Genomic DNA, 25,130 nt, shown 5'->3' with positions numbered 1-25,130 from the left:
GTGCGTTACCACAAGTGGCCACACGAGGGCGCACCATACTTAAAGTAGAATTTTGCTCATTCAGAATAAAGTGGACACTTTTTTTATTATATTTTTTTTTCCTTATTGTATTAGACTCTTCTGAAGACTCTTAGACTCTGCCACTTTAAACTATTCAGAATTACACATTAAATATATAAACTGAAGTTGAGGGGGTTATGATACATTTTTGTAGACACTAGAGCAGGCATCCTCAAACTGCGGCCCTCCAGCTGTTGCAAAACTACAACTCCCAGCATGCCCGAACAGCCTACAGCAGGCATGTCCAAACTGCGGCCCTCCAGCTGTTGCAAAACTACAACTCCTAGCATGCCCTAATAGCTGTAAGCTATCCAGGCATGCTGGGAGTTGTAGTTTTGCAACAGCTGGAGGGCCGCAGTTTGGACATGCCTGGCCTACAGGTATCAGCCTACAGCAGGGCATTATGGGAGTTGTAGTTTCACAACAGCTGGAGGGCCGCAGTTTGAGGATGCCTGCCCTAGAGCATTATCCACCCTAAAGAAAGTGACAATCAGGTGTGATTTTATCATTTTTTCCCTTTTATTACAATACATGCACTGCACATAATTATACACAATTGTACATATATATATATATATATATATATATAGAAACCTCATCAAAGGTGCATTTGTCACTGCGGTGTATAATGGCTTTCTTCACTTAGGACCATATGACCCTGGGTCACATCTTACGGAAGATCAAACACTTGTTATTTGCTGGCATGTCCACCTGAAAGACAGCGTAAGAGTCGGAGATCAGTGGCACAAGGGTTGTGCGTCACATGACAGGGGACAGGGCAATGGTTAAACATAACCTTGTGAAGCGGGGGAGGCGCAGCCTGCAAACATTAAAATGCTTTTGTGTCTGGCAATGTGATAGATATGTAGACCATTAACCTCAAGTATTACAGCAGCAACGTGCTGCATGAAAGTCTGTTGTTGTTTTTACTAGAAACAGTGCCACCGTTGTCCACAGGCTATGCCTGGTATTGCAGCTCAAGTGAATACTGCAATACCAGACACAGCCCATGGACAAAGGTGGGGCTGTTTCTAGGTAAAATGCAGACCCTTTTTTCTAATCTCGGACACCTCTTTAACATGTAATGGTAATGGGGGGCCACCATCTTCCCATGGTGGAAGTGCAGAAATCAGAACAGGTTTTTTTTTGGTTTTTTTAAAGGGAAAGTCAAAAACTGATTCTTGTGTTGTAATGCTCGTTACCAAATTATTAGAGCCTTCGGCATGCCAGCTGTTGCAAAATTACAACTCCAAGCTGCTCAGCTGTCCTCAAAAAACCCGTAGGAAAGAATGGAGCATGCTGGGAGTTGTAGTTTCACAACAGCTGCAGTGCAAAAGGTTGCTGCTCCCTGCTGTATGGTCGATAATATATTACCGTCATGTCAGAATCTGACAATAAAGGAGGTCGTACATGTGGACATCAACCTAACCCACCAGTATCAGCAGGAACAGCCGACCATCTAAAGTGTATGGTGGTATCCCGACTTGTCTGCAGATGTCGGAGGAAAGAAAGATCACGTATGCTGGATTATAACACAACAGCTTATTCCCTTCTACCCATTAAGAACACATGCACGCTCAGCTGCATCAAGCATGCATGTGAACTGGGAGTTAAGAGGCATAGTTGTCAGCGTGAATGCCATCTAAGGTGTATGGCCCTACCATTCTCTCCAGTGCCATCCCGCAGGTCTTTGCCAACTCATGCAGATCAGACGTATCCCAGATTCCCCAGGCTGGATTGCTGCAAAATGAGAAGTTACATCAGAAAGGTCTATACAGCGTACAGACAGCACAGTGATGTGGCATCCGTCACCTGCAATACCAAACGCAGCCACAATACAAAATATGGCGCTATGGTTGGTGTGTTATGAAGAGGCCACAGCACAGCCACCCACCAATCAGATACTGATGACCTATCCCGAGGACAAGCCGTCAGTATTTCATTCCTGGGAAACCCCTTCGAGACCAATGATCATGAATCAGATTGACACACACTCTATATGACAAAGTCTGGGTACGTCCAGTACCTTGTTAAACATTACCTGTCGACTAATGGAGACCACCAATCAAATGTACACATCACTGACACAAGCGTATAGCACACCAGGCAACAAAGTTAGGAATGTGGAGAAAACAGCGAGGATACGTTGAGTAATACCTGTTTTTCAGACTCTGGTGGAAATCAATATTGCTCTGCGGGGTGAGGACGCCATTGACAGAGTACGGCTGGGGAGACAACAGGGATAGTGATTAGAAGTAAGATCTAAAGCTGAACAGATGGCTCCAGGTATGGCCTTTGTACTGTATGGCCCTTTAAATAGCAGCACCCCAATCCTATCACAATATAATGAAGTACGGACGGCACTCCTCTCTTCTGTAGGTCCCGGTGCTCGAGTCAGGGAAAGACAGCCCACTTGAAATCCTATCCAATCCTATCACATATGGGAGCGCTGGTTGGTTTGGATGCGGACTGTCTTAGCTATGGCTAGCTGATACTTAGTTGTTAAAAAAATCACTAGATTTAGATCCTTTGATTTAGACCCCTGGGGGCCTTTCTGGCAGACACCCCCTCCCCCAGAGTGCGACCTGCAGAGGGAATCATACTTGCCTGATCACCACTGCCTCTGCTATTTTTCTTGTCTCCCTCGTATCAACATCCAGTTTGACATGGGTCACGCAGCTGCTGCAGCCAATAACTGGCCCCAGGAGTGACGTGCCCCCCCATCCATCATGTCACGTGAGACAGGGGGGACATATCACCATTGCGTGCAGTCATTGGCTGCAGCAGACAAGTGACGGCAGTCGGGAGTGAAAGCAGCTGAAACCTGCTTTCACTTCCAGCTGCTATCTCTCCCGACCCAGGAAATCTCCCAAAGAAGAGGAAATAATGCTGTGATTCAGGTCTTGTTTTAAAGCTTAGATTGTCAGCTTTCAAACAAGACAGGCCCATATCACTACGGATCCTGAGATATGAGGGGTTAAAGCAACCCTCACCCTGCTTCCTGAGCTCTGCTCAGGCTGAACTGTTAAGTCCTTTCCTCAAAGCCCCAGTAGAGATCGACCAAAAGGGGTTAGGCCACTATGAGCTCACTGCCACCAATTTTTTTCAGGTTGGAAAACCCCTTTAAAAGAAGTTTTCCATCTTCAGGGACCTTTCGGACAGACCCCCAACCCTTGTGGACGGAACTATAGAGGGAATCATATTTTTCTGCTCCCTGCCTTTGGGTTCCAGCTCCTTCACTCCCCTGCCACTGCTGAAGTGATTCTGTATCCCCATGTCAACATCTGACCACAGAGGCCACTGGGTCACGTGATGAAGGGGGAACGCGCCACCTCTGCGGCTAGTTATAGGCTGCAACGGCTGTCAAACTGGAAGCTGACACTTTGTGGCTGGAGCAAGTAAGTATGCTTCCCTCCGCATGTATGGCTACATGGAGGGGGAGGGGGTCAGCCTGAAAGACTCCTAAAGATGGAAAACCTCTTTGAGGATTACGTTCAGTTTATACCTTCAGCTATTCACGTCACAATACTAGAGGTCAATCTTACCCCATAGGTGAGCAGAACACCTCCAGGTCGTAGGACATGGCCGGCCCCGTGAAACAGACCCTGTAAAAATTGTCAGAAAATATATTAAATGAGCGTAAAAATATAGAGATTCTCTTCATAGGTATGGACACTTTTTTGGATATAATATGCATTACATTTTTGGGGAACAGTAATGGGGTCCACACACAGGCCACAAAGTGAAAGCAGATTCTAAACATGAACTGAAGCGGTCACCTGGGTACAGACGGGATCAGATATATGAATCATGTTGATGGAGACAACCAGGTCCAGTGAATTCGGCTCCACGCCCCACGTCTTCCAGCTCAGAGAGGCATCCAGGGTGCGGGGCTGCTCCACATTTGTAAGGGACGACTTGGAGATGTGTTCGGTTATACTACAGAACAAAAAAATAATAAAAATAAGAACGAGAACCCATAAGACTCTAGTTTAACCCCTCCCTGCACCTTAACCTAATAGTACGTCACAATGGCCAGGGAGATGACGCCCCTTGTCCTGCTATTGAATCTAGGTAAGTGTTCATACTGAAGAACCTATGATTTTGGTGGTTTAACCCCTAGATGGTTGGATGGAGGGGGTGCCAATAGGTTGCCATGGCAACTGGGGTCCAACAAAGTCTATAGCCTATAGATTAGCTTGGCGTATTGAGTATATAACTCCCCCACCCCCATCAAAAAAAAAAACAACTAATTATGCAACTCCAAGTGGTTCTATAAAAAATGGCTCGCCAGCAAAGAAAATCGATACAGAATCATGCCTGGTTATTAAAGGGTTAAATGCATCCTCTCCTTATGGCACAGTAGAGCATGGCTTGCTGAGGCTTGTCGTTCCACAAAACACAAGTAGAAAACTAAATGATCCATTAAAAACTGCTGCAAGTTGCTCAGCAAATCAGAATCCAGCTCTCATCCCTCAGCGACCCTATGGAAAGTGAGTTTGCCCACAGTAGCCAATGGGAATCCAGCTTTCATTTCTCTGCCACCTAACAGAAAGTTTGCCCAGAGTAGCCAATCAGAGTCCAGCTTTCAATTCTCAGCCACCCTATGGAAGGTGAGTTTACCCATAGCAGCCAATCAGAATTCAGGTCTCCTTTTCCAGCGAGCCTATGCAAAGTGAAAGCGGCGACCTGATTGGTTGGTTGCTACGGGCTTCATTTTTCTTTCCCCCACTCGTTTCCTAGCTAACCTCATCCCCGTCACATGACCCGCTGTGACCACATGACTCACCTCCGCAGGCAGCGCTGATCCACCTCAGAAGGAATCCAACGCGCGTTGGGCAAGGCCTGGGCGAAATGAGCTGCGTGCTGCCCGGTGCCCGATGCCACCTCCAGTACCCGCACCACAGGAGCTGCGGGGTTGACATACTGCCGCAGGACTTGGAGGATCGGCTCCTTGTTTCTGTCCGCGGCTGCGGCCACTAGCATCCTTCCGAGTTTCAGGGTGACGGCGTGCCTTAACCCGTCTAATGGGCGGAACTACAATTCCCAAAATCCCACAGTCATAGCGAACTACAGCTTCTTAAAGTGACAGTACCACAGATTTTTTAGATTTTTTTTTACACTGACCATGGAGGGCGCTGTCCTCTATAACCTCAGAGGAATCATTACAAGGTAGAAAAAACGAAATCCATAGATACCTGTCAGTGCAGCACCATTCACTAGCTTTCAGATATGGTTACCGCCACAGATGTGAACCTAGCCTTAAAAAGCGTTTGCATACATTTTAGGTCTTGGACCTTCACCAACTGTGCACATATAGAAAATTTGTGTCACAGGGCAAAGAAAAAGAAAAAGCATATTTTCTTAGAATTCTAAAGTCCCTCTGTTATTCCTCCTGGAAATGTGGTGTTACCGTTCCTTCTGTCAATAGGACGAACCGTTCAGCAGCGTGTAGGTCCACGCCCTGTTCACAAGGGGAACGGTAACGGTCGTCAGTGTTTATACACTTCCAATAGGAATTCCAGAGGAATGTGCTCCAGAATTATTCTGTGGGGTCCTTGAGTCGTCATCTTCTGTCAGCCGTATGGAAACCAATATGGCCGCCGTTACAACCAACACAGGAATTGTCGCTTCGCCTTCTCAGGCTTCAGCGCGCTGTTCACATGTTAAGGATTTCAGGGCAAATTCTGAGGGGGAAAAAATCGGCATCAAATTTTTCTCAGAAAGCGCCATTTCTATACCAAGAGAACGCCCACAAACCATGCAGGGCCGCCCATTTTTGGCATGGGACAGCTGGAGGGCCGCAGGTTGAGCATGCCTGGCACTCTAGCTGCTGTGGAACTACAACTCCCAGAATCCTCCTTTCGCTTCTGTAGGAGTTACATGAACAGCCGAGTAAGGTTGCATGCTGGGAGTTGTAGTTCCACAGCAGCTGGAGTGCCGAAGGTTGCTACTTTTTTGTCAGCTGAGGTTTTTTTTTTTGTTTTTTTTTTCCAAATCGCAGCAACCATTGGGTCAGACATTTTTTCTTTACCTCATCATTTGGCGTTTTTCTCCCATAGACCTCTAACCCAGAAAGACAGGTGCAATGGTTTTAGTGTTTTTTAAATAGTTTTTTTTCCCCATACAACTCTATAGAGGAACACTAGCTGTGCAAAATACACTATTAAATAAACGCCAGGTGCTATGAGCGAAACACCTCAAAAAAAAAACACACCAAAAACTCTGATCAGGGTGGGTTTTTTAAAAGGTTTTTTTTTATGCCCAAAACCAGTAGAGGATCCTGTAACAGAGATATGTAATTCAGAAGCCTGGGAAAGCTGGGTGACGACCTCAGAGCTGTAATGACGGCCATACTGGTTCTCAGTCTCCCAGAAAAGGACGTCATACCATTTGAATAAGGGGTCCCGCACACGACCTTATGTATTTTGCGGTCCGCAAAAAGCACGGATGACGTCCATGTGCCTTCCGTATTTTGCGGAAAGGAACAGCTGGCCCCTAATAGAACAGTCCTATCCTTGTCTGTGATATGGACAATAATAGGACATGTTCTATTTTTTTGCGGAATGGACATACGGAAACGGGATGCACACGAGTAACTATTTTATTTTATTTTTTTCTTTGCGGACCCATTGAAATGAATGGTTCCGCATACAGTCCGCCAAAAAAAAAAAGGCTCATGCACACAACCGTATGTATTTTGCGGTCCGCAAAACACGGATTAGCAAAAAATACAGGTGACGTCCGTGTTGCATCCTTTTTTTTTTTTGGGATCCATTCTAACAATGCCGGTCCTTGTCCGTAAAACGGACAAGAATAGGACACGTTCTATGTTTTTTGAGGACATACGGAATCCACACTGAGTCATTTCCGTATTTTTGCGGACCCATTGAAGTGAATGGTTCCACATATACAGGCTGCAAGAAAACCCGTAACGGACAAAAAATACCTTCGTATGCATGAGCCCTAAAGGTGACAACTTCTATATGTGGGATTTTTTTGGGGTTAATGTTCCGCTCTTTCATTCTTGTGTCTGACTCCTCGACTGATCAAAGGAACTCACTTTCTCAACTGACAATGAGCAAAGCATGCTGGGAACCTCCGAGGCTGCTGCCCTGAAGGTCATTAAAGGGGAGCTCTCTGTTTTGTGACCTCGTTAGCATGGCAGATTTCCCAGAATCCTTTGTGTCGCACCATGCCTCTGCAGGATTCCACCTACGAAATAACAGCGCTATTTTCACGCCATGACAGCGCATGTTTTGCGCCAATGTTCCATTGTTTCCAGTGGGAATCTGTGTTGCCGTTAAGATTTTGGCATATGGTTTTGAAGTGATGTGGTTGAATGGGGCAAACAGAAGAGCGGCTCGTACCGCAGAAATCCGCCATGTGTGCGCACCCCGGGACCATGAGACCGATGACGGGGACGGGCTGCCGGAAATATTACCAATTTCTACATTTACTGTCTCCATATTGCACAATGATATAGTCAGATGTCTCACCCATCACTACCCAAATCACAGCATTGAAAACCCTACTATCTATCTATATCTATCTATCGATTCATCCATCTAATATCTATCTCCTATCTTTTTATCTATCTAATATATATATATATCTATCCCCTATCTATCTCTTTATCTATCTCCTATCTATCTATCTATCTATCTATCTATCATCTATCTCTTTATCTATCATCTATATCTTTATCTATCATCTATCTCTTTATCTATCTATCTATCTATCTCATATCTATCTATCTATCTATCATCTATCTATCTCCTATCATTTATCTCTTTATCTATCATCTATCTATCTTCTATCTCTTTATCTATCTATCATCTATCTCTTTATCTATCATCTATATCTTTATCTATCATCTATCTCTTTATCTATCTATCCATCTATCTCATATCTATCTATCTATCATCTATCTATCTATCTATCTCATATCTATCTATCTCCTATCTATCTATCTATCTATCTATCTATCTTCTATCTCTTTATGTATCTATCTATCTCCTATCTATCTATCTATCTATCTATCTATCTTCTATCTCTTTATCTATCTAGATTTGGAGCGGCTCCTGTTAGAAGTCCTGCAGACGTTGGCCCTGGTGGGCTCTGATGCTGTGACCTTGGATCCTCACATGTTCAGGGCCAGCTGTCCTAAAACAACAGCATGCTACACTTAACCCTTCACACACTGCAGTGTCCTGGGTCGCCCAGACATTCCTCATTCTTGCTCTGTCACCTTGAGGAGAGATAACGTGACCTTGGGTACAAGCCATTGCTCAGTATGAGGAGTCTGGTATTTGGGGTGAGGGGTGCTCTGTGTGCTGCTTCCTATGTTGTCCTGTCTTTATAGTTTGTTACAATGTATCATGCAATGAGGTATCTCCCAGGGAGAGAGAACCGTCTCGCTAGCGCCTCCTTCTGGAAGTGGCTCCCTAGAAGTCAAAGTCCAACTTTTTAACAAGCCTTGGGACATGATCAGAGAAAACAGCCAAATATCCTGGTCATGTCCCAAGGCTTGTTAAAAAGTTGGACTTTGACTCATAGGGAGCCACTTCCAGAAGGAGGCGCTAGCGAGACGGTTCTCTCTCCCTGGGAGATACCTCATTGCATATTATTTTCCCATGAAGCATTGCCTCTAAGTCTGCATGCACTGCTGGTCTCCTAGTGCCAGTACCAACCACACGTTACAATGTATCAGTCTGGAGTCCAGGATGACAAAGGACTATCTAGACTGGATGCTATTGTAGCAAACCCTCAGCTGTAAGAAGTAGTAGAAGACCCGGTCACATGCCACGCCAAAATCCATGTCAAATCTGACAACAATCCTGCCACGTCCTGGGGGGTCCACAGCCCTGTTCACAATAAATTTCTAGGCAACTGTTTGGGCCCCACTGTAGGACAAAAATCGGATGCTAAATACACAGGATGCTAGAAACGCCAAGGATTAGCGTTAGTTCACGTGGCGGATTTTGCTGCGTTTTTTTTAACTTTGAATGCTGCAGACCCGCTCACCATTTAACCCATTGAATGGAGCTAAACCACGCAGAGGCCTTTGTTTTTTGCGGAACGGAAAGAGAATGCACACGGAGTACCTTCCGTTTTTTTTTGCAGACCCGTTAAAATGAATGGTTTCATATACGGTCCGCAAAAATGAATTTTTGTTTGTGTGCATGAGGCCTTAAAAGCAACGTCTGATCAGAGCCTTAAGGGCTCATACACACGGCTGTATGTATTTTGCGGCCTGCAAAACACGGATCTGCAAAAAAAACGGATGACTCCGTGTTGCATCTGCTTTTTTTGTGGATCTATTGTAACAATGCCTGTCCTTGTCCGCAAAACGGACAAGAATAGGACATGTTGCGGAATGGACATACGGACACGGAATGCACACAGATTCATTTCTGGGTTTTTTTCAAGCCCCATTAAAATGAATGGTTCCGTATACGGACCTGTAAACGATCATTTTAAAACACGTATAAAGATTTGGATTGCTCGTTCATCGGGCAGTCGGTGGCGGTATTACACTACAGCATGATTGCTAACGAGTGTTCGTACGAGCGATCGTCCGCCGATGTAATACAGGCTTTAGGTTTCTACAGATTTGCAGCCAGAATGCTTCCGTTTCTTGACAGCAAGCAGAAAACTTGGCAGAGCTGCTCCCCTGGGGAATCAAACGGGCACTGTAAAATCTAGCACATGTCGGGGTACAGCCCAATAGATATAATACAAAATGGAATGTGATCAGTATCCCATCAGATAAGGGGCGCCTGATTGCTGCTTATCCTCCCCCTCCATAGTGAATGGGAGATTAGGGGAGGATTGCTGAGGACAGGGTAGCGTTCCCTGTGTGATAATAGAGCAGTAAAGTCTCACTGATGCAATAATCACAAGAACCCAGTAATACTGGCAAAGCCGGCGCCGCTGCCTGTGCTCTACATAGATAAGCTATAACAGGGATGCCCAACCTGCAGCCCTCCAGCTATTGCAAAACTACAACTCCCAGTATGCCTGGACAGCCTAGAGCAGGCATGTCAAAACTGCGGCCCTCCAGCTGTTGCAAAACTACAACTCCCAGTACGCCTGGGCAGCCTAGAGCAGGCATGTCCAAACTGCGGCCCTCCAGCTGTTCCAAAACTACAACTCCCAGTATGCCTGGACAGCCTAGAGCTATTAGGGCACGCTGGGAGTTGTAGTTTTGCAACAGCTGGAGGGCCACAGGTTGACCATGCCTGTTCTATAACCTGCGCTCAAATGCCGCTGCCATCTTAGAGTATCCGTAGAGTAACCGTATCCGTTTTGCGGTCCGCAAATCAGGGATTTGCTAAATACGGAGGTGGTCCGCGTGCGACTGCGTTTTTTTAAATTAAGGACCCATTGACTTCATTTGCATTTTGCGGATGTATTCTGTCTTTTTGCGAAAAGGACATACGGATGCGAAATCCACGCTATTTTATTTTTTTTGCCTCAAATAATGTCACGAAAGTCAATAAACCTTTTTTTTGTGCTTTTTTCAATCACATTCTTCCTGCATTTTTTGTCGTTAGACATTTTTTTAAAACCCCGATAGATAAAATGCCGCACCCAGAGCGTAGCGTTTTTGAAAAAGTGAACCTGCCCTAAAGCTTGACATCCGCAGCGATCATGGTAAGGTCATTGCGGCAATATTGCGCCTAGTTTAACCCCGCAGGGTTTCTTTTCATGTAAAACCTCCGCCGCCTTCGATGTTTCTGCGATAAATACGAAAGCTCTCCCTGTAGGGTTCTATTCAGATTGCCTGCGGTATATGAAGCTGATGGCGGTTTTATTCAACTAAAAGAATTTTGTCACGCTTCATTGGCAAAATATTCTCAGTGCCTGGATGCTGAGCTGTCAAACCACACAATAGCAGAGGCTCCTGTTGCACAACGCGTTAGATAAGCAAGCTGTGCGGTGCCTTTAAGAGAGACCAGGGGGCGTGTCCTGCAGCACATGCCTTCTTAAAGCGCCAGCTGCTGCAGTCAAAAGTCACAGGCAGCCTGCTCATCCTACAGGTACCAGGGGGCATCTCACCCTGCAAGTGCTGCCCTGTTCCCTCCCCCACGTCATGTACACCATCACCCGAGGACCCAGCAAGCTCACCACCCAGAGGAGAACAGGTAACCCTGTGTGCATGCCTGACCTTCCAGCTGCCCAGCCTGTTATATGCTTATTACACTCTCCTGCAGTGATCACAGGGCCAGCATAGCCTGGGAGGCTCCTCAGCCTGCTCCTTGTGTCTGCTCCTATCGATTATGCATGTGCAGTCTGTAATATTACATGGTTACAATGTTTCTTGTGTTATACTGTTATATTGTCTATTATTATACTGTCTGTTGCATATTATACTGTTATAATGTCTCCCGTTGATCTCTGTCTTGTTTCCTTTCCAGGTCCCAAGCAGCAGATTGACACTAAGCTGCAGGAACTGAAAAGCAAGCAGCAGCTGTTGCTCCCCACCTTGTCCAACGGCTGGGACCCCCTCCCAAGGTCAGTACCGTGTGTGTGTGATTATCTGGGGGGGGATGACCTGATGTGGCCTCCTCCTTTTTTAACTGTGCACTCTGGAAAGGAAAGAGTTAACGGCGCCGATTCCATCCGGGTCTTGTGCTGAGGCAGGATTTGACGCCGACTTAACTCCTTCCCTCCCAGAGCGCAGGTCGGCGTTGGCACCCATGCTCCCATTTACGTGGAGGTGAAAGGCGGCGGCGCAGCGTGACCTTGTGCAGAGGTTACCATGCGCACAGTGTCATTGTCACATGGTTTTTACAGGGAGGGCGTGGTGACGCAGGTGGGAGGGGAGGGGGCCTGGATTCCCTTAACCCCTTAGTGTCCTGCTGGCTGCCTGCAGGGTCACATGTGCTTTTGCATAGTTGTAAGATTAGGATCCTGGTGCTGAACCTGGATGACTACTGTATACTTGCCCAGGGCTATAGGGCAAACCCCCCTCCCCCTTCTCCTCTATATGATCTGACCTGGTATACGGCAAATATTTTAGAGGAGAATTCAATATATTCCCAAATATATCATTTATTTTAAATTTTATTATGCTTGTTTGGAGCCGTTTGTGGCTTGATTCGGGGCCAGCTGCATGTGGGTCTCTGGGTAAGTGCTCATGCACACGACCGCGCTGTTTTGCGGTCCGCAAATGGCGGATCCTGCCTATGTGCGTTCCGCAGTTTGTGGAACGGAATGGGCAGCCCATGATAGGAATGCCTATTCTTGTCCGCAAAATAGACAAGAATAGGACAGCACACCCCCACTGTCCGCATCCGCTGCTCTGTTCCGTGGGGCCACAAAAAAAAAAAAAAATAATAATAATAATAATAATAATAATAATAATAATAATAATAATTTTTATTTTATTCTCTTTATTTAAATTTTTTTTTTTTTTTTGTGGCCCTACGGAACAGAGCAGAGGATGCGGACAGTGGGGGTGTGCTTCCCAATATGGCTGACACGATAGCTGTATGGAATTCTCATAGGTATGAAGGCTGATCGGGACAAAAGCTTGTGGCAGGTGGTTCTCGAAGACTCATCTGTCCCACTCTGCAACCCCATATCCCTCCTTATGGCCTTGTGTCCACTCCTCTAACGCTGGGTTCACACCTGAGCGTTCTGAAAGGAGCGCTCTGTATGCGCGATTGTACCGGCGTTTACAATCGCGCATACAGAGACAAGCGAACGCCCATTGTCACGCGTTCCCGAAAGTCTATGTACGGGAACGTGCGACAAAACGCCCCAAAGAAGCTCAAGAACTTTTTTGAGCGTAGGGCGTTTTTCAGCGCGCTCAAACGCGCTGTAAAACGCTCAAGTGTGAACCAGGGCCATAGGGAAGCATTGGTTTTCATGTGTTGAGCGTTTTACTGCGCGTTTGAACGCGCTGTAAAATGCTCAGGTGTGAACCCAGCGTTAGAGTGCGGGTGCATGCGTCTGTCATGGAATGACATTATTAGGAATTGCTATATCCAGAACTGGAACAAGCGGCTGTGGACACCTAGACCGAGGGGCTATTATGATGGCTGTCGACACAAAGCGACAGCCCCTGTGCTCAGCATGGGAGTTGTGTGCTGCTGGGGGTCAGTGATGGGGCACCAGGTGCCTGTGTCTACTTCCTTCCACTAGATGCACAGATCAGGGGTCAGCAACATCTGTCGCAGAACTACGATTCCCAGCATGCTCACTTCCTTGGCTGCTCTCAAAACTCCTATAGAAGTGAATGGAACACACTGGGAGTTGTAATTTACCAGCTAAAGTACTGAAGGTTGGTTGCTTACTCCTGGTATTGAGGCATCAAGCCCGTCAGGGAGGGCAGATTCGCTGCCTCTGCAGCGATGTACCACATTCCCACTTCATCCATCAGTCCATACTGCCATCCTGTGTTATGCAGCCCGGACAGCAGAGTGTTTTACCCACATGCGACAGCCTGGTCTGACTATAGTTGCTTCTGAAAAAAAAATATAATTTTATTATTTCGTATTTTATTTTTACACTTTATTTTATGTATACATTTGACTTTGTAGTTACTTTTTTTTGTATTAATTTATTACTTTTCTTAAAAATAAAAATGTTTCCCTACTAAAATGAAAAAAAATAAAAATAATTAGTTTCATCTAGCCCAGGTCCAAAGGAACAGCACCTATGGCTACTTTATTCACAGCACTTTTTCTGGTGTACCCATTGAGACCCATGGACTAATCTTGGTTACATAGAATATTGGACACAACCTGTAAATTCTGCGGAGTGATGGACGCGTCCAGCTGCTATTAAGTACTGTTCCCAGTCCGGAAAATGTCCAGCATACTGTATCTTGTTTTCCAGAGATAATGGGTTACGTGGGAAGGGATGCATATGTTACAGTTCCCTTTATCGCCAGGAGCTGCGACTTCTCGATATAAAGATAAATGCATTTCCTTGTTTTATATTCTCTGCTGATTAGTATAAAAATTATATATATTTTATTATTTATTTATTTATTTATATTGTCAGAGCTCTCCTTTTGTGATGCACAGCTCCAAATCTCCAGGCACAGACACGGGAGTTAGAATTCTGTCTGCCTGCAGCCACCACTAGGGGGAGCTTACGAGTTGTATACTGTTCATACATTTTAATATAAACTCCCTCTAGTGGTGACCATCCATAATTTTTGTATTCTTCACATGCAATGCTTCTCTGTTGCTATAGATCTTTCCTTGACCTGGATCTCTTTTTCTCTTGCAGTCCTGCTCCTCCAAAGCTAGTTTTCAGTCGAGTGAACGGCAAGCGTAGCGCGTCCCTCAGCCCCACGTCAGAAGAAGAAGCCTACACACCGGCACACGAGGAGAACGTCCGCTTTGTATACCAGGGTAAGGGCTTCAGCATACTGGGGTCTCGGTAGAGGAACTATTTGCTTCCTCTTGCAGGACCTCCAAATGAAAAGGGTTGTCCCAACTTTCATGTGGCTTTTTTTTATTTTATTTTTTTCTACTAGCCTTCCTTTATAACCCATAGAGGTTGGTCCTGAATAGGGAGGCCTCACCCTCCATGATATCTATATGCCCTTGTATTGCTCTAACATGTCTCTTCTAGTAGTTGCTCCAGGATGATTACTTTTATGAGATTTTAGCTGTACAAAAAAAAGCATGTTACCATGCCGTCACTTGTGACACCAGAAAACATGGAGGGCATCGTAGACTTTATCTGTCAAAATACCCCTTTAATTGATATTATTAAAGGGGTATTCCCATCCGGGATATGGCTAAGCATATGCCATCAATGTCAGATGGTCCCACCTCTGGGACTCGCTCCTATCTCAAGAATAGGACCCCTCAAGTGAAGAGAGCAGCCGCGCGTGTGTGCTACCCTCCGTTCAAAGCTATGGGACTTCCAAAAATAATAGCCAGCGCTCAGCAATTTCTGAAGGTCTCTTAGCGCTGAATAGAGAGGTGGCTGCGCTTGCGCAGTGTGCTATCCATTCGCGACTAAGGGACCTAGGAATATAGCCGAGTGTGCTCGCTCAGCTATGTTAGAAACTTCCATTGTGATGAACAGAGAGCGTGCTGTGCATGCGCTCCATGCTTTCCTTCACTTGGAGGTGTTCTCCAGATAGGTGGACCCTCCCATATCTGACATGGTTGGCATATGTCCTTTAAGGTATGAGTGCACGTAGACTAGGTAGTGGCTCATCTACCTTAAGGTTAGGTCTACACGGCGGCGATGTGTCGCACAAAATTTGCGCAGTAATTTTATAATGATAATCTATGGTGACGCAACAGTCTCAGAAAAGTCCATCTTGTCGCAGCATATCGTAGTGCGATACCATAGACCAGGGATGGCTAACCTGAGGCTCTCCAGCTGTTGTAAAACTACAACTCCCAACATGCCCAAACTGCCTACAGCTATTAGCCTACAGCAGGGCATGGTGGGAGTTGTAGTTTTACAACAGCTGGAGAGCCGCGGGTTGGCCATGCCTGCCATAGACTATCACAATAAAAAATTGTCACGCGACCCTAGCCTAGGAACTAAGCACTGGGCATGTTATAATCCAACATGGCCGACTCTCCTTTCCATAACATCAGCACGTTTGGCCAACATTCGTCTACTGCAGGGATCAGCTACCTTCGGCACTCCAGCTGCTGTAAAACTACAACTCCCAGCATTCACACTTACTAGGCTGTTCTTGTAACTCCCATAAAAGTGAAAGGAGGATTCTGGGAGTTGTAGTTTCAGAACAGCTGGAGGTTGCTGATCCCTGGACTAATGTGTGTGTGCTATGGACGCCTCAAAAGTTCCCACAGGATTCTGTCATTCATATTAGTGCGGATGTGAAGATGGGGGTGATCCCCTGCCTCTAATGTCAGAAGCCAGCTGAACAGACATCGTAGGAGATCTTCACGCTCCCATACTTGTGTAACAGATCGTGGCTGCAGTCGCTGGTGCTTTAATTAAAATATGAATCCTGTTTTACGAGTTTTAATGGGTGATGCCAGCCCACGAGGAAAGCCGCTGCCGGAGACTTACCAGTCAGGCCTAAGCTGTATGGGAAACCACTGCGCTTGTCATATAAATTTAGTCACCAAGTAACTACACCCTTAAAGCGTTATTCCAGAATCTTATACTACCTGATTGGCGGAGTCAGACATCTCACCCCCCCAACCTCCCCGATCAGATGTTGCAGTGTAGCGGCAGCACTTTTACTGCTCCGTCCATTCATTTCAATAGGAGAAGTGCTGCAGTACCAGCCATTTCCACTACACAATGAATGGCGCTGTGTAGTTCCAGAGCTATTGAAGAACAGCTAAGCGGCGGGGGGTGCAGGGTGTTGGACCTCCGCCGATCAGACATTGATAGCCTATCAGACCCTCTTTTAAAGAGGTTCTCCCGTGATTGATGTAAAAAATGAAAATCAGACATCATATAGTACATGGCAATCTCTTCCTAATAAAGCTAGAACCAGCCCTGTGCCTCACATGGGGGGGGGGGGGGGGTCCTTTTTTGCTGCAGCTCAGGGGGTGTGTTCTTTCTGTAACTGTCACAGATTCTAGCATAACCTATAGCTGGTGACAGTTGAAGATTTAAACTAAGCATGTGCGACCATCTCAGTGAGGTGGACTGAAAAATAAGGGAAAGAACAAACAGCAGGTGGCGCTATACAGATACATTTTATTGAATAACTCAGTGGCTGTACAATATTTTTAATTGCATGCAATTAAGTATTCAGATCCAAGTGCTGTTTGAAAAATGCAGAATCCTTTTAAGACTTTTTTTTTTGTTTTTTTGTTCCCCTGCAATATTGACTTTTATTGATCTCTCCCCTCCCCATCAGCCTGGCAGGAGGTGCAGCATCAGCTGGAGAGGCCAGAACTCAACGGATGCAGACCCCAGCAATATCAGGATCCAACTCCAAATCCAACTCTTAAGAGTAAGCGCTCGGAATGAATGTCCTTTTACAATGGGGCTTTATTGCCTAAATTTATAACTTTAAAGGGTCTGTGCCGAGTTTGAAAAAGTACCCACCTATCCACAGGTAAGGGGATAAGAGTCTGATCGGGGTGGGTCGGACCACTGGGACCTCCATTGATCACAAGAATGGGGGTCCTACAACACCTCCTATGAACCACGTGGCGACCAAACATGTGCAACCGGTCGATAGAAGCGGAGTACAGTCCTAAGCAATCTCCGTAAGTGCCATAGAGCAGCAGTATTCCAGACTACCGCTCTAGTCCTATGGATAGCCACCGATTGATCTGATCAGACAGGACCCCGATTGATCAGATTCTTATCCCCCCCCCCCCCCAATCCTGTGGAGAAAGGAGAAGTTTAAAATCTGTCGCTACTCCTAAAATTAAAGAAGGAATGCTTCCGATTGTTTGATACGAGACCCATCTCCCTATGATGACACTTGGCGACAGCAGATCGTGTTGTCATAGGGAAACGGGTAAAGATGTACATTTTTATCCAAACCAAAGAAGCTTCAATCTAAAGTCTTGGGCCCCTTGCAGACGAGCGTGTCCGGATTAGGTCCGGATGCATTGCGGCAAACCCGCACGAGTAGGTACGCAATTGCATTCCGTTTTTATCGCGCAGGTGCAATGCGTTTTGCACGCGCGTGATAAAAAACTGAATGTGGTACCCAGACCTGAAGTTCATGTTTGGGTTCAAGGTTGTGTAGATGTAATTATTTTCCCTTATAACATGGTTATAAGGGAAAATAATAGCATTCTTTAATACAGAATACGTAATACAAGGTCAATTGAGGGTTAAAAAAAAAATATAATATATATATATATATATATACTCACCTCCTGCAATTGATCGCGTAGCTGCCGGTCTCCTGTTCTTTTTCAGGACCTGTGGTGACGTCACGGAGCTTATCACATGGTCCATCGCCCATGACCATGTGATGTGACGTCACCACAGGTCCTTTAGCCGGCAGCTCATGATTAAAGAAGTAAGAAGAGATCGGCAACTACGCGATCAAGAGGAGAAGGTGAGTTAATTTTTAATTTAATTTTTTTAACCCTCAATTGACCTACTAAGCGTTCTGTATTAAGAATGCTATTATTTTCCCTTATAACCATGTTATAAGGGAAAATAATACAGTGAATAGACTGTCATCTTAGCAACCATGCGTGAAAATCGCATTTTCTTGCGATTTTCACACAGCCCCATTCACTTCTATGGGGCCTGTGTTGCGTGATAAACGCACAATATAGAGCATGCTGCGATTTTTCACGCAACGCACAAGTGATGCGTGAAAATCACCCCTCATGTGCACAGACTTATAGAAATGAATGGGTCCGGATTCAGTGCAGGTGCAATGCGTTCACCTCACGCATTGCATCCGTGCGGAAATATCGCCCGTGTGAAAGGGGCCTAAGCGTCCTTGACTTCATCCTTCAGGAACTAATAAGGTGTAATTTATTCTTCTCCAGTCACATCCAAAGCTGCATTAAAAGCCCCAGGTAGTTTCTTGTGATAAAAAGGCTGTTTTTGGCACTTCCACTGTAAAATGAGATATTTGGCTCCATGGCCAGGTTTCAATTAGCAATTTGCTTTGTATGTGAACAGAGAATAAAACTTATTTTACTGCTCTGTATGTTACCAATGCTACTTCTTGCATTGACTGGCATCGGCTCGATAGATTTTAATTGGGGGTGCAGAGGTGGTGGTCCCAACAAGACCCTGGTGCTTGGGGGGCTTAAAGGAAGACATTGGTATTATAAATGGCCGCTGGGTTTGTTGGATTGGCCCCTGTGGTGGTGGGGCCCTGTTACAGATTTTGCAATAAATTCACTGATTTCATCACTTAGGGGGCATTCACACGACATTCAGTGGGGGGGGGGGGGGGGGTGTGTCTGACCACTTGGACCCCCTGATGATCACGACAACAAGATCAGTCAATACAGGATCTGTATTCTGCGGTTCCGAGATTGTGAACTGCAAAACTCTTATGGCCGTGTGCTCGACCCCTAAGGCATATACCGTACGTCGTCTGTGGCAGTGGTGGGCTTGTAATGAAGCGACACATTGCAGCCCACGCACAGGCTTCCTATAACCATTTATTATGAGTAATAGTAAACTAGATTCTGCCTCCTCGGCCAAAGTCCATCACTCCGTGGATGAAGCGTGATGTATTCATGTTAAGGATTTACACAAGCTGTCAGGTTGGGTTCTCACATGGCTTGTCTGTTAGGGCTCTTCATCCTGATTTCTGTGCTGGTTAACCTAATCTTCTGTAGAGTAGACGCAGATTTATGGGATAAAATTCTATGTTACGTACAGCCACCACTAGGGGGAGCTCAATAAGACAGTATTCGGATAGCTCCCTCTAGTGGTGACTGTGGGCAGTCAGTGTTTTAAAGAGTACCAATTACGTCGCCTAGCATGTCTGTTTTATTACTTATATTTGTTTTCTACATGTAAATTCTGGAGCATCTACTCTTATGCTTCTATTACGGCTGTAGCTATCAATTTATTTTAGTAATCAAGTATTCTATCAATTAGTCGAGTACTCTAAGAAAAAACTAAAAAGAACATTTTTCTTTATTAAAAACTCAGCAGACCCCCGCCCCCCTTCCAGTGCCATCAGCTCTTCCCCCCCCCCCCCCCCCATGCCACCATCTCCCCCTCCTACCCATAAGTCTCCAGCGCCAGTGAAATAAAATACTTACCTCTCCTGTAGGGGCGCTCCCGACACTCCAGAGATCTTCCATCCTCTTCTTCACGCGCTGCACCGTCGTCCTGATGTCACACAGCGTCACTATATCCTGCCGATGTGTGTATGTCAGGATCCAGTGCGGTGCAGGCCGGTGGGAGACCACAGAGCATGAGTAATAAGCGCTTCACTCGCGCTCCGTGGTCACATGACACAAACAAATTCTCGATGCAAAAAATTGCATTGAGGATTATTTTCTTTATTTTTTTTTATTTTTGATCGAGTGACTCTATTTTAATTGAGTAATCGTTTCAGCCCTAGCCTCTATTTTGTGCAATTTCTTTGTTCTTCCTGCTAGAAGGTATGAATGAACTGCCTACAGTTGCAGGTCCAGATGGGTGTTGCAGGGACACGTCCTTAACTGGTAACACTGAACTGGACCTTGTCTGCAAACTGCTGGCAATTCATTCATAACATCTAGCAGGAATAATAGAGGAACAGCACAAAAAAAAGGTGAGGAATGTAAGTAGGTACTAAAACAGACATGTCAGGAGAGGTGACGGCTCCTCTTTGACTCTGTAGTAGCCAGTGCTTCAAATCCCCGGCATAGCCATAAAGCTATTAATCAGTGCAGACTGATTGACCTTATATACACCACTAGCTGAATGACCCGGCTTTGCTCGGGTATATTTAAGGTTTGTGTGGGTCGTTAAAAGATAGACACTATCCACTATAACAGTGACCTCCACAGCCCCTGTGCCTTAAAATGGGACCTCCACAGCAGCCCACCCCCTTAACTTTGACCTCCACAGCAGCCTTTCCCTTTAACAGTGGGTTTCACAGCACACCACCTCCACAGGGGCCCACCCCCTTAACAGTGGCCTTTACATCAATCTGCCCCTTGGGCGTCTAGAGGTCCAGTTTTAGGCTGGACAGTCCAGCTTTCAGACTCTCTGTCCTCCGTCTGGCACAGAGCCTGAATGGACACAGGGATGTCATTTTGAACAGCTTACTCTTAGACAGCAGCACTATGCTGTCTGAGTGTGAGCAGAAGGGAGAAAGTCACCCTTAAGGCCCCTTGCAGACGAGCGTGTCCGGATAAGGTCCTGATGCGTTGCGGCAAACCCACGCGAGTAGGTACCCAATTGCAGTCAGTTTTGATTGCGTTCTGTTTTTATCGCACGGGTGCAATGTGTTTTGCACAGGCACGATAAAAAACTGTGGTACCCAAACCCGAACTTCTTCACACAAAAGTTCAGGTTTGGGTTCAAGGTTGTGTAGATTGTATTATTTCCCCTTATAACATGGTTATAAGGGAAAATAATAGCATTCTGAATACAGAATGCATTGTACAATAGGGCTTGAGGGGTTAAAAAAAGAATTTAACTAGCCTTAATCCACTTGTTCGCGCAGCCGGCATCTCTTCTGTCTCCTTCTTTGCTGTGAACGGAAATAGGACCTTTGACATCACTACGTTCATCACACGGTCCGTCACATGATCCATCACCATGGTAAAAGATTGTGTGATGGACCATGTGATGAGCGCAGTGACGTCAAAGGTCCTATTCCTCAAAGAAGGAGACAGAAGAGATGCCGGCTGCGCGAACAAGTGGATTAAGGCTAGTTAAATTCTTTTTTTTTTTTTTAACCCCTCCAGCCCTATTGTACTATGTATTAAGAATGCTATTATTTTCCCTTTTATAACCATGTTATAAGGGAAAATAATAATGATCGGGTCGTAGGGTGGCCACTGGCTTCACCCTAGAAAGCCGGACCGGCCAAAACCACACCCACAACGCCCAAACCACTCCCACAATGACCCAAACCACAAAGCCACGCCCCATGCCAGTGAAGCCACGCCCCCACCATCGGCTGGAAAAAAACACGGGGGAGGAGAGGGAAGAACTTTGTGTTGTGAATGAAAGGTAAACGGGGGCAGCTGGGGCGCTTCTCTTCCCCTCAGTCATCCACAGGGAGCCATATCTGCGGCTCTAGTGACTGACTGGGGGTGAGAGAAGCCTCGGTCAGTTGCTGCAGCTCACGCTCAGACAGCACAATGCTGCTGTCTGAGACGTGAGCTATTGAAAAGGAGGACATCCCTGTGTCCGTCCAGGCACTGCGCCGGACGGAGGACAGGGAGCCTGAAAACCGGACTGTCCGGCCTAAAACTGGACGTCTGGCCACCCTATCGGGTCGCCATCCCGATCGTCTCCTAGCAACCGTGCGTGAAAATTGCACCGCATCCGCACTTGCTTGCAATTTTCACACAGCCCATTCACTTCTATGGGGCCTGCGTTGCATGAAAAATGCAGAATATAAAACATGCTGCGATTTTCACACAACGCACAAGTGATGCGTGAAAATCACCGCTCGTGTGCACAGCCCCATAGAAATGAATGGGTCCGGATTCAGTGCAGGTGCAATGCGTTCACGTCACGCATTGCACCCGCGCGGAAAACTCGACCGTGTGAAAGGGGCCTTACTCCCACCCGTGGAGCTGACAGTAGTTAACTTTTAACTTCATTTTTTCAATCCCTGTCGGCTGAGGAGTGGGAGGGGCGTGGCCTAATTTGATCAGAGGTGTGGCTTAATGGGACCTGTGGCGAGGTTTTAAGTCCGTCTTTTGAAGGAGGCCTGAATGGCCATCCTAGACCTACCTGCCCCCTGAACTGTAACCTGCACAGCACTCCGCTCCCTTAACAGTGCCATCCAAAGCTGACCTACAGAAGTGAAGAAAAATTACAGGGTTGTTATGGAAACCTGGTGTAAAACTGTGTGTATGTTAAGGACCTGCGAGCTTCTATTGGCTGATAAGGGACATGTGACCATGTGTATGGCAGTTGGGATCTGAAGAGAAAGATCTGCAGGCTTCTATTGGCTAATTTAGGTCATGTGATGTGCCAGTTTTGCATTTTTGGGGAATATCTTAGGAACAGTATGTCCTAGAGAGCTGAGACTTCCCGGACACCTTATGTACTTGTGTGACAAATTTCGTGATGGTAAACGCGACGGTGCAGATTTCTTTAGCGGGCACACACACAGCTTTATATATTAGATTGTAATAAAAGAATGAATTACAACCAGCAGCAGCAATGACCATGGTGTGGTTGGGTGAGACACTTTATGGATGATGACAGCTTGGCTGGCCATCCATGTCCAGAGTCCATGCCTGGTTGACTCCGCACCGGACAGACGCTCCTAAGAAACACACAAAGTCTCATAGGAATGGTCCGTGCCAGCTGGAGAGCCCCCAGTGGTGACTACTGGTTTAGCGGAGTCATGGATTTTGTGCGGAGCTAACTTTTCACCTTTTCCCTCCTCCAGATTTTGTTCCTATCGACCTTGAAGACTGGTGGGCTGAACGTTTCCTGGCCAACATTGAGAACTGCGCCTGAAGGACCCTCGGAGGAGACCGCCTGACCTTTATAGTTTAATATGCACATTTTTTTTGCTCATTGCAGTAGCGTCCAAGAATCCAACCGTCCAATGCGGCTCTGTTCACACACTAGTATCCTAAAAGATGGCTGCAGCGAGACATGGTGCTGACATCGGGCCTGCTTGGACGAGGATTACAGTATTCAAAGCTACTTGAGAAAGCACAGAACGAGTAGGCGCTGGAGGCCGGGGCCTTCACGGTTCACTATGGGAGGAGAAGGGAACACTAGCACGGTGGTACTATGCACTACAGCAGTAACTGGCAACTTGTGGCTCTTTACAACCCTCAGCATGCAACAGGGGGAATGCTGAGAGTTGTAGTTTCACAACCGCTGGAGAGCCGCCACAGCTTGTCCATCACTGCACTATAGATTATGGAATGGGCAATAGTTGTACAAACTTGATATTGATGCTCAGTCTGAACCTTAATGGTCTCACGCACATTGACTCATTTCCCCTTGTCGTTCTCCTGTCTGCGTCTGTAGGGTACTGGGGTCTCTCTCAAGAGCTGTGAACCTGTGTGATGCCCACAACTGGTCTCCCTCATGTCTTGTCCATTTTTTTTTTGTATTAGAGGGATCTGTACAGAGCGGGAAATGTCTATTTTTCTAAATAAAGTTTGTTTTGCCTGATATTTATATGGTGCTGTACAAGGTCCCAGCTATCCCCATCTACAGTAGTGAAAGCCTCACTGGGACCTGTCACACGGCTCTGCTCATTATGGGCACTTCAGAACTAGTTCTACATGTCTCTGAATTACATATGAGCTGCTTATAACCACCTATCATAGTGCTAACTAGGTGAATACAGCTGGTGCACCACGCGGAATGGTTTGCAATGAATGAACAGATCTGTCATCAGATTTGTACCGATGAAACTGGCTGACCTGTTGCATGTCCATTTGGCATCTACGTTGGTCCCATGTTCATATGTGCCCGCATTGCTGAGAAAAATGAAGTTTTATTATATTCAAAAGAGCCTCTGGGAGCAACGGGGGCGTTGCCATTACACCTAGAGGCTCAGCTCTTCCCGAAACGGCCGCGCCCTCTCCATTGTGATCGATAGGGCCGGACGTGATGCCGTTTTCACTGCCTCGCCCTGTCAAAGTGCAGAGGACGCAGCAGTTGCAGAGAGAGCAGAGCCTCTAGGGGTAATGTTGCTTCTACAGGATCATTTGCATATATTAAAAGTTCTTTGTTCCCTGGCTTTTCATACAGCTGCCGAGCGCACATGTAACAGGTCAGCCGGTTTCATACGTACAGATCTGCTGACAGATGCCCTTTATAATATTCAGAGAAGTCCACAAAAACCCAATCTACTCCAGAGCTGCATTTAAATTTCAGGTTGTTCTTACTGGAAACAATTGAGGCAGTCCAATCGTATAAAAACACTTCCCAGAATTCAAATCGTGGAGGAAAAAAAAAAATATATAATCTTTGCGGAACAAGGAATGCTGGGGGGATTTTTAGCCCTGAAGCCTTCAAAACTGTAAATTTGGCTTGGCCTATATGTTGGAACATGCTAACTATACCCTGGGATGTAACAGTATATATATATTTGCTATACAAGTTCAGGGATGACCTAGAATAGGCCGTTTTCTGTCTTGCCATAGAAAGTGGTGCACAAATGAAGGGGAGGGGGAACCTACTGTTTTTGTGCATACAGCTCCTATACAGATTTATGTGTCTCCATGATTACAGACTACAAGCAAACCCACAAGTAGTCAGATTTAGTTATTCCCTTCCCTCTGCCTGAAGCAGACTATAGGGCAGGCATCCTCAAACTGCAGCCCTCCAGCTGTTGCAAAACTACAACTCCCAGCATGCCCGAACAGCCTACAGGTATCAGCCTACAGCAGGGCATTGTGGGAGTTGTAGTTTTACAACAGCTGGAGGGCTGCAGTTTGATATAGAGTATGTGTGTCTGTAACCATGACTATGCAGTGATTTTTTTAAATTTGGTATTTTAT

At 46.1% G+C, this 25,130-nt stretch overlaps 2 protein-coding genes across 2 annotated transcripts; one reads left to right on the top strand and one right to left on the bottom strand.

Moving 5' to 3' along the window:
• Nucleotides 1-575: 575 nt before the first annotated feature.
• Nucleotides 576-5,095, bottom strand: METTL26 (methyltransferase like 26). Its single transcript, XM_044304308.1, has 6 exons — nucleotides 4,850-5,095; nucleotides 3,840-3,999; nucleotides 3,606-3,665; nucleotides 2,218-2,285; nucleotides 1,722-1,800; nucleotides 576-771 (listed from the first exon to the last, which is right to left on the bottom strand). The coding sequence occupies exons 1-6, from the start codon at nucleotides 5,044-5,046 to the stop codon at nucleotides 724-726; spliced, it is 612 nt and encodes a 203-aa protein (XP_044160243.1). The 5' UTR covers nucleotides 5,047-5,095; the 3' UTR covers nucleotides 576-723.
• A 5,969-nt stretch (nucleotides 5,096-11,064) lies between these two features.
• MCRIP2 (MAPK regulated corepressor interacting protein 2) lies at nucleotides 11,065-23,793 on the top strand. Its single transcript, XM_044303904.1, has 5 exons — nucleotides 11,065-11,210; nucleotides 11,484-11,580; nucleotides 14,311-14,435; nucleotides 16,895-16,990; nucleotides 23,051-23,793. Exons 1-5 carry the CDS (start codon nucleotides 11,159-11,161, stop codon nucleotides 23,119-23,121), a joined length of 441 nt encoding a protein of 146 aa, XP_044159839.1. The 5' UTR covers nucleotides 11,065-11,158; the 3' UTR covers nucleotides 23,122-23,793.
• Nucleotides 23,794-25,130: the final 1,337 nt, after the last annotated feature.

The sequence above is a fragment of the Bufo gargarizans genome, chromosome 8, assembly GCF_014858855.1.
Source record: "Bufo gargarizans isolate SCDJY-AF-19 chromosome 8, ASM1485885v1, whole genome shotgun sequence".
Taxonomy (NCBI): Eukaryota; Metazoa; Chordata; class Amphibia; order Anura; family Bufonidae; genus Bufo; species Bufo gargarizans.
Note: the sequence above shows the minus strand (reverse complement) of the source record. Positions and strands in the feature narration are given on the sequence as shown.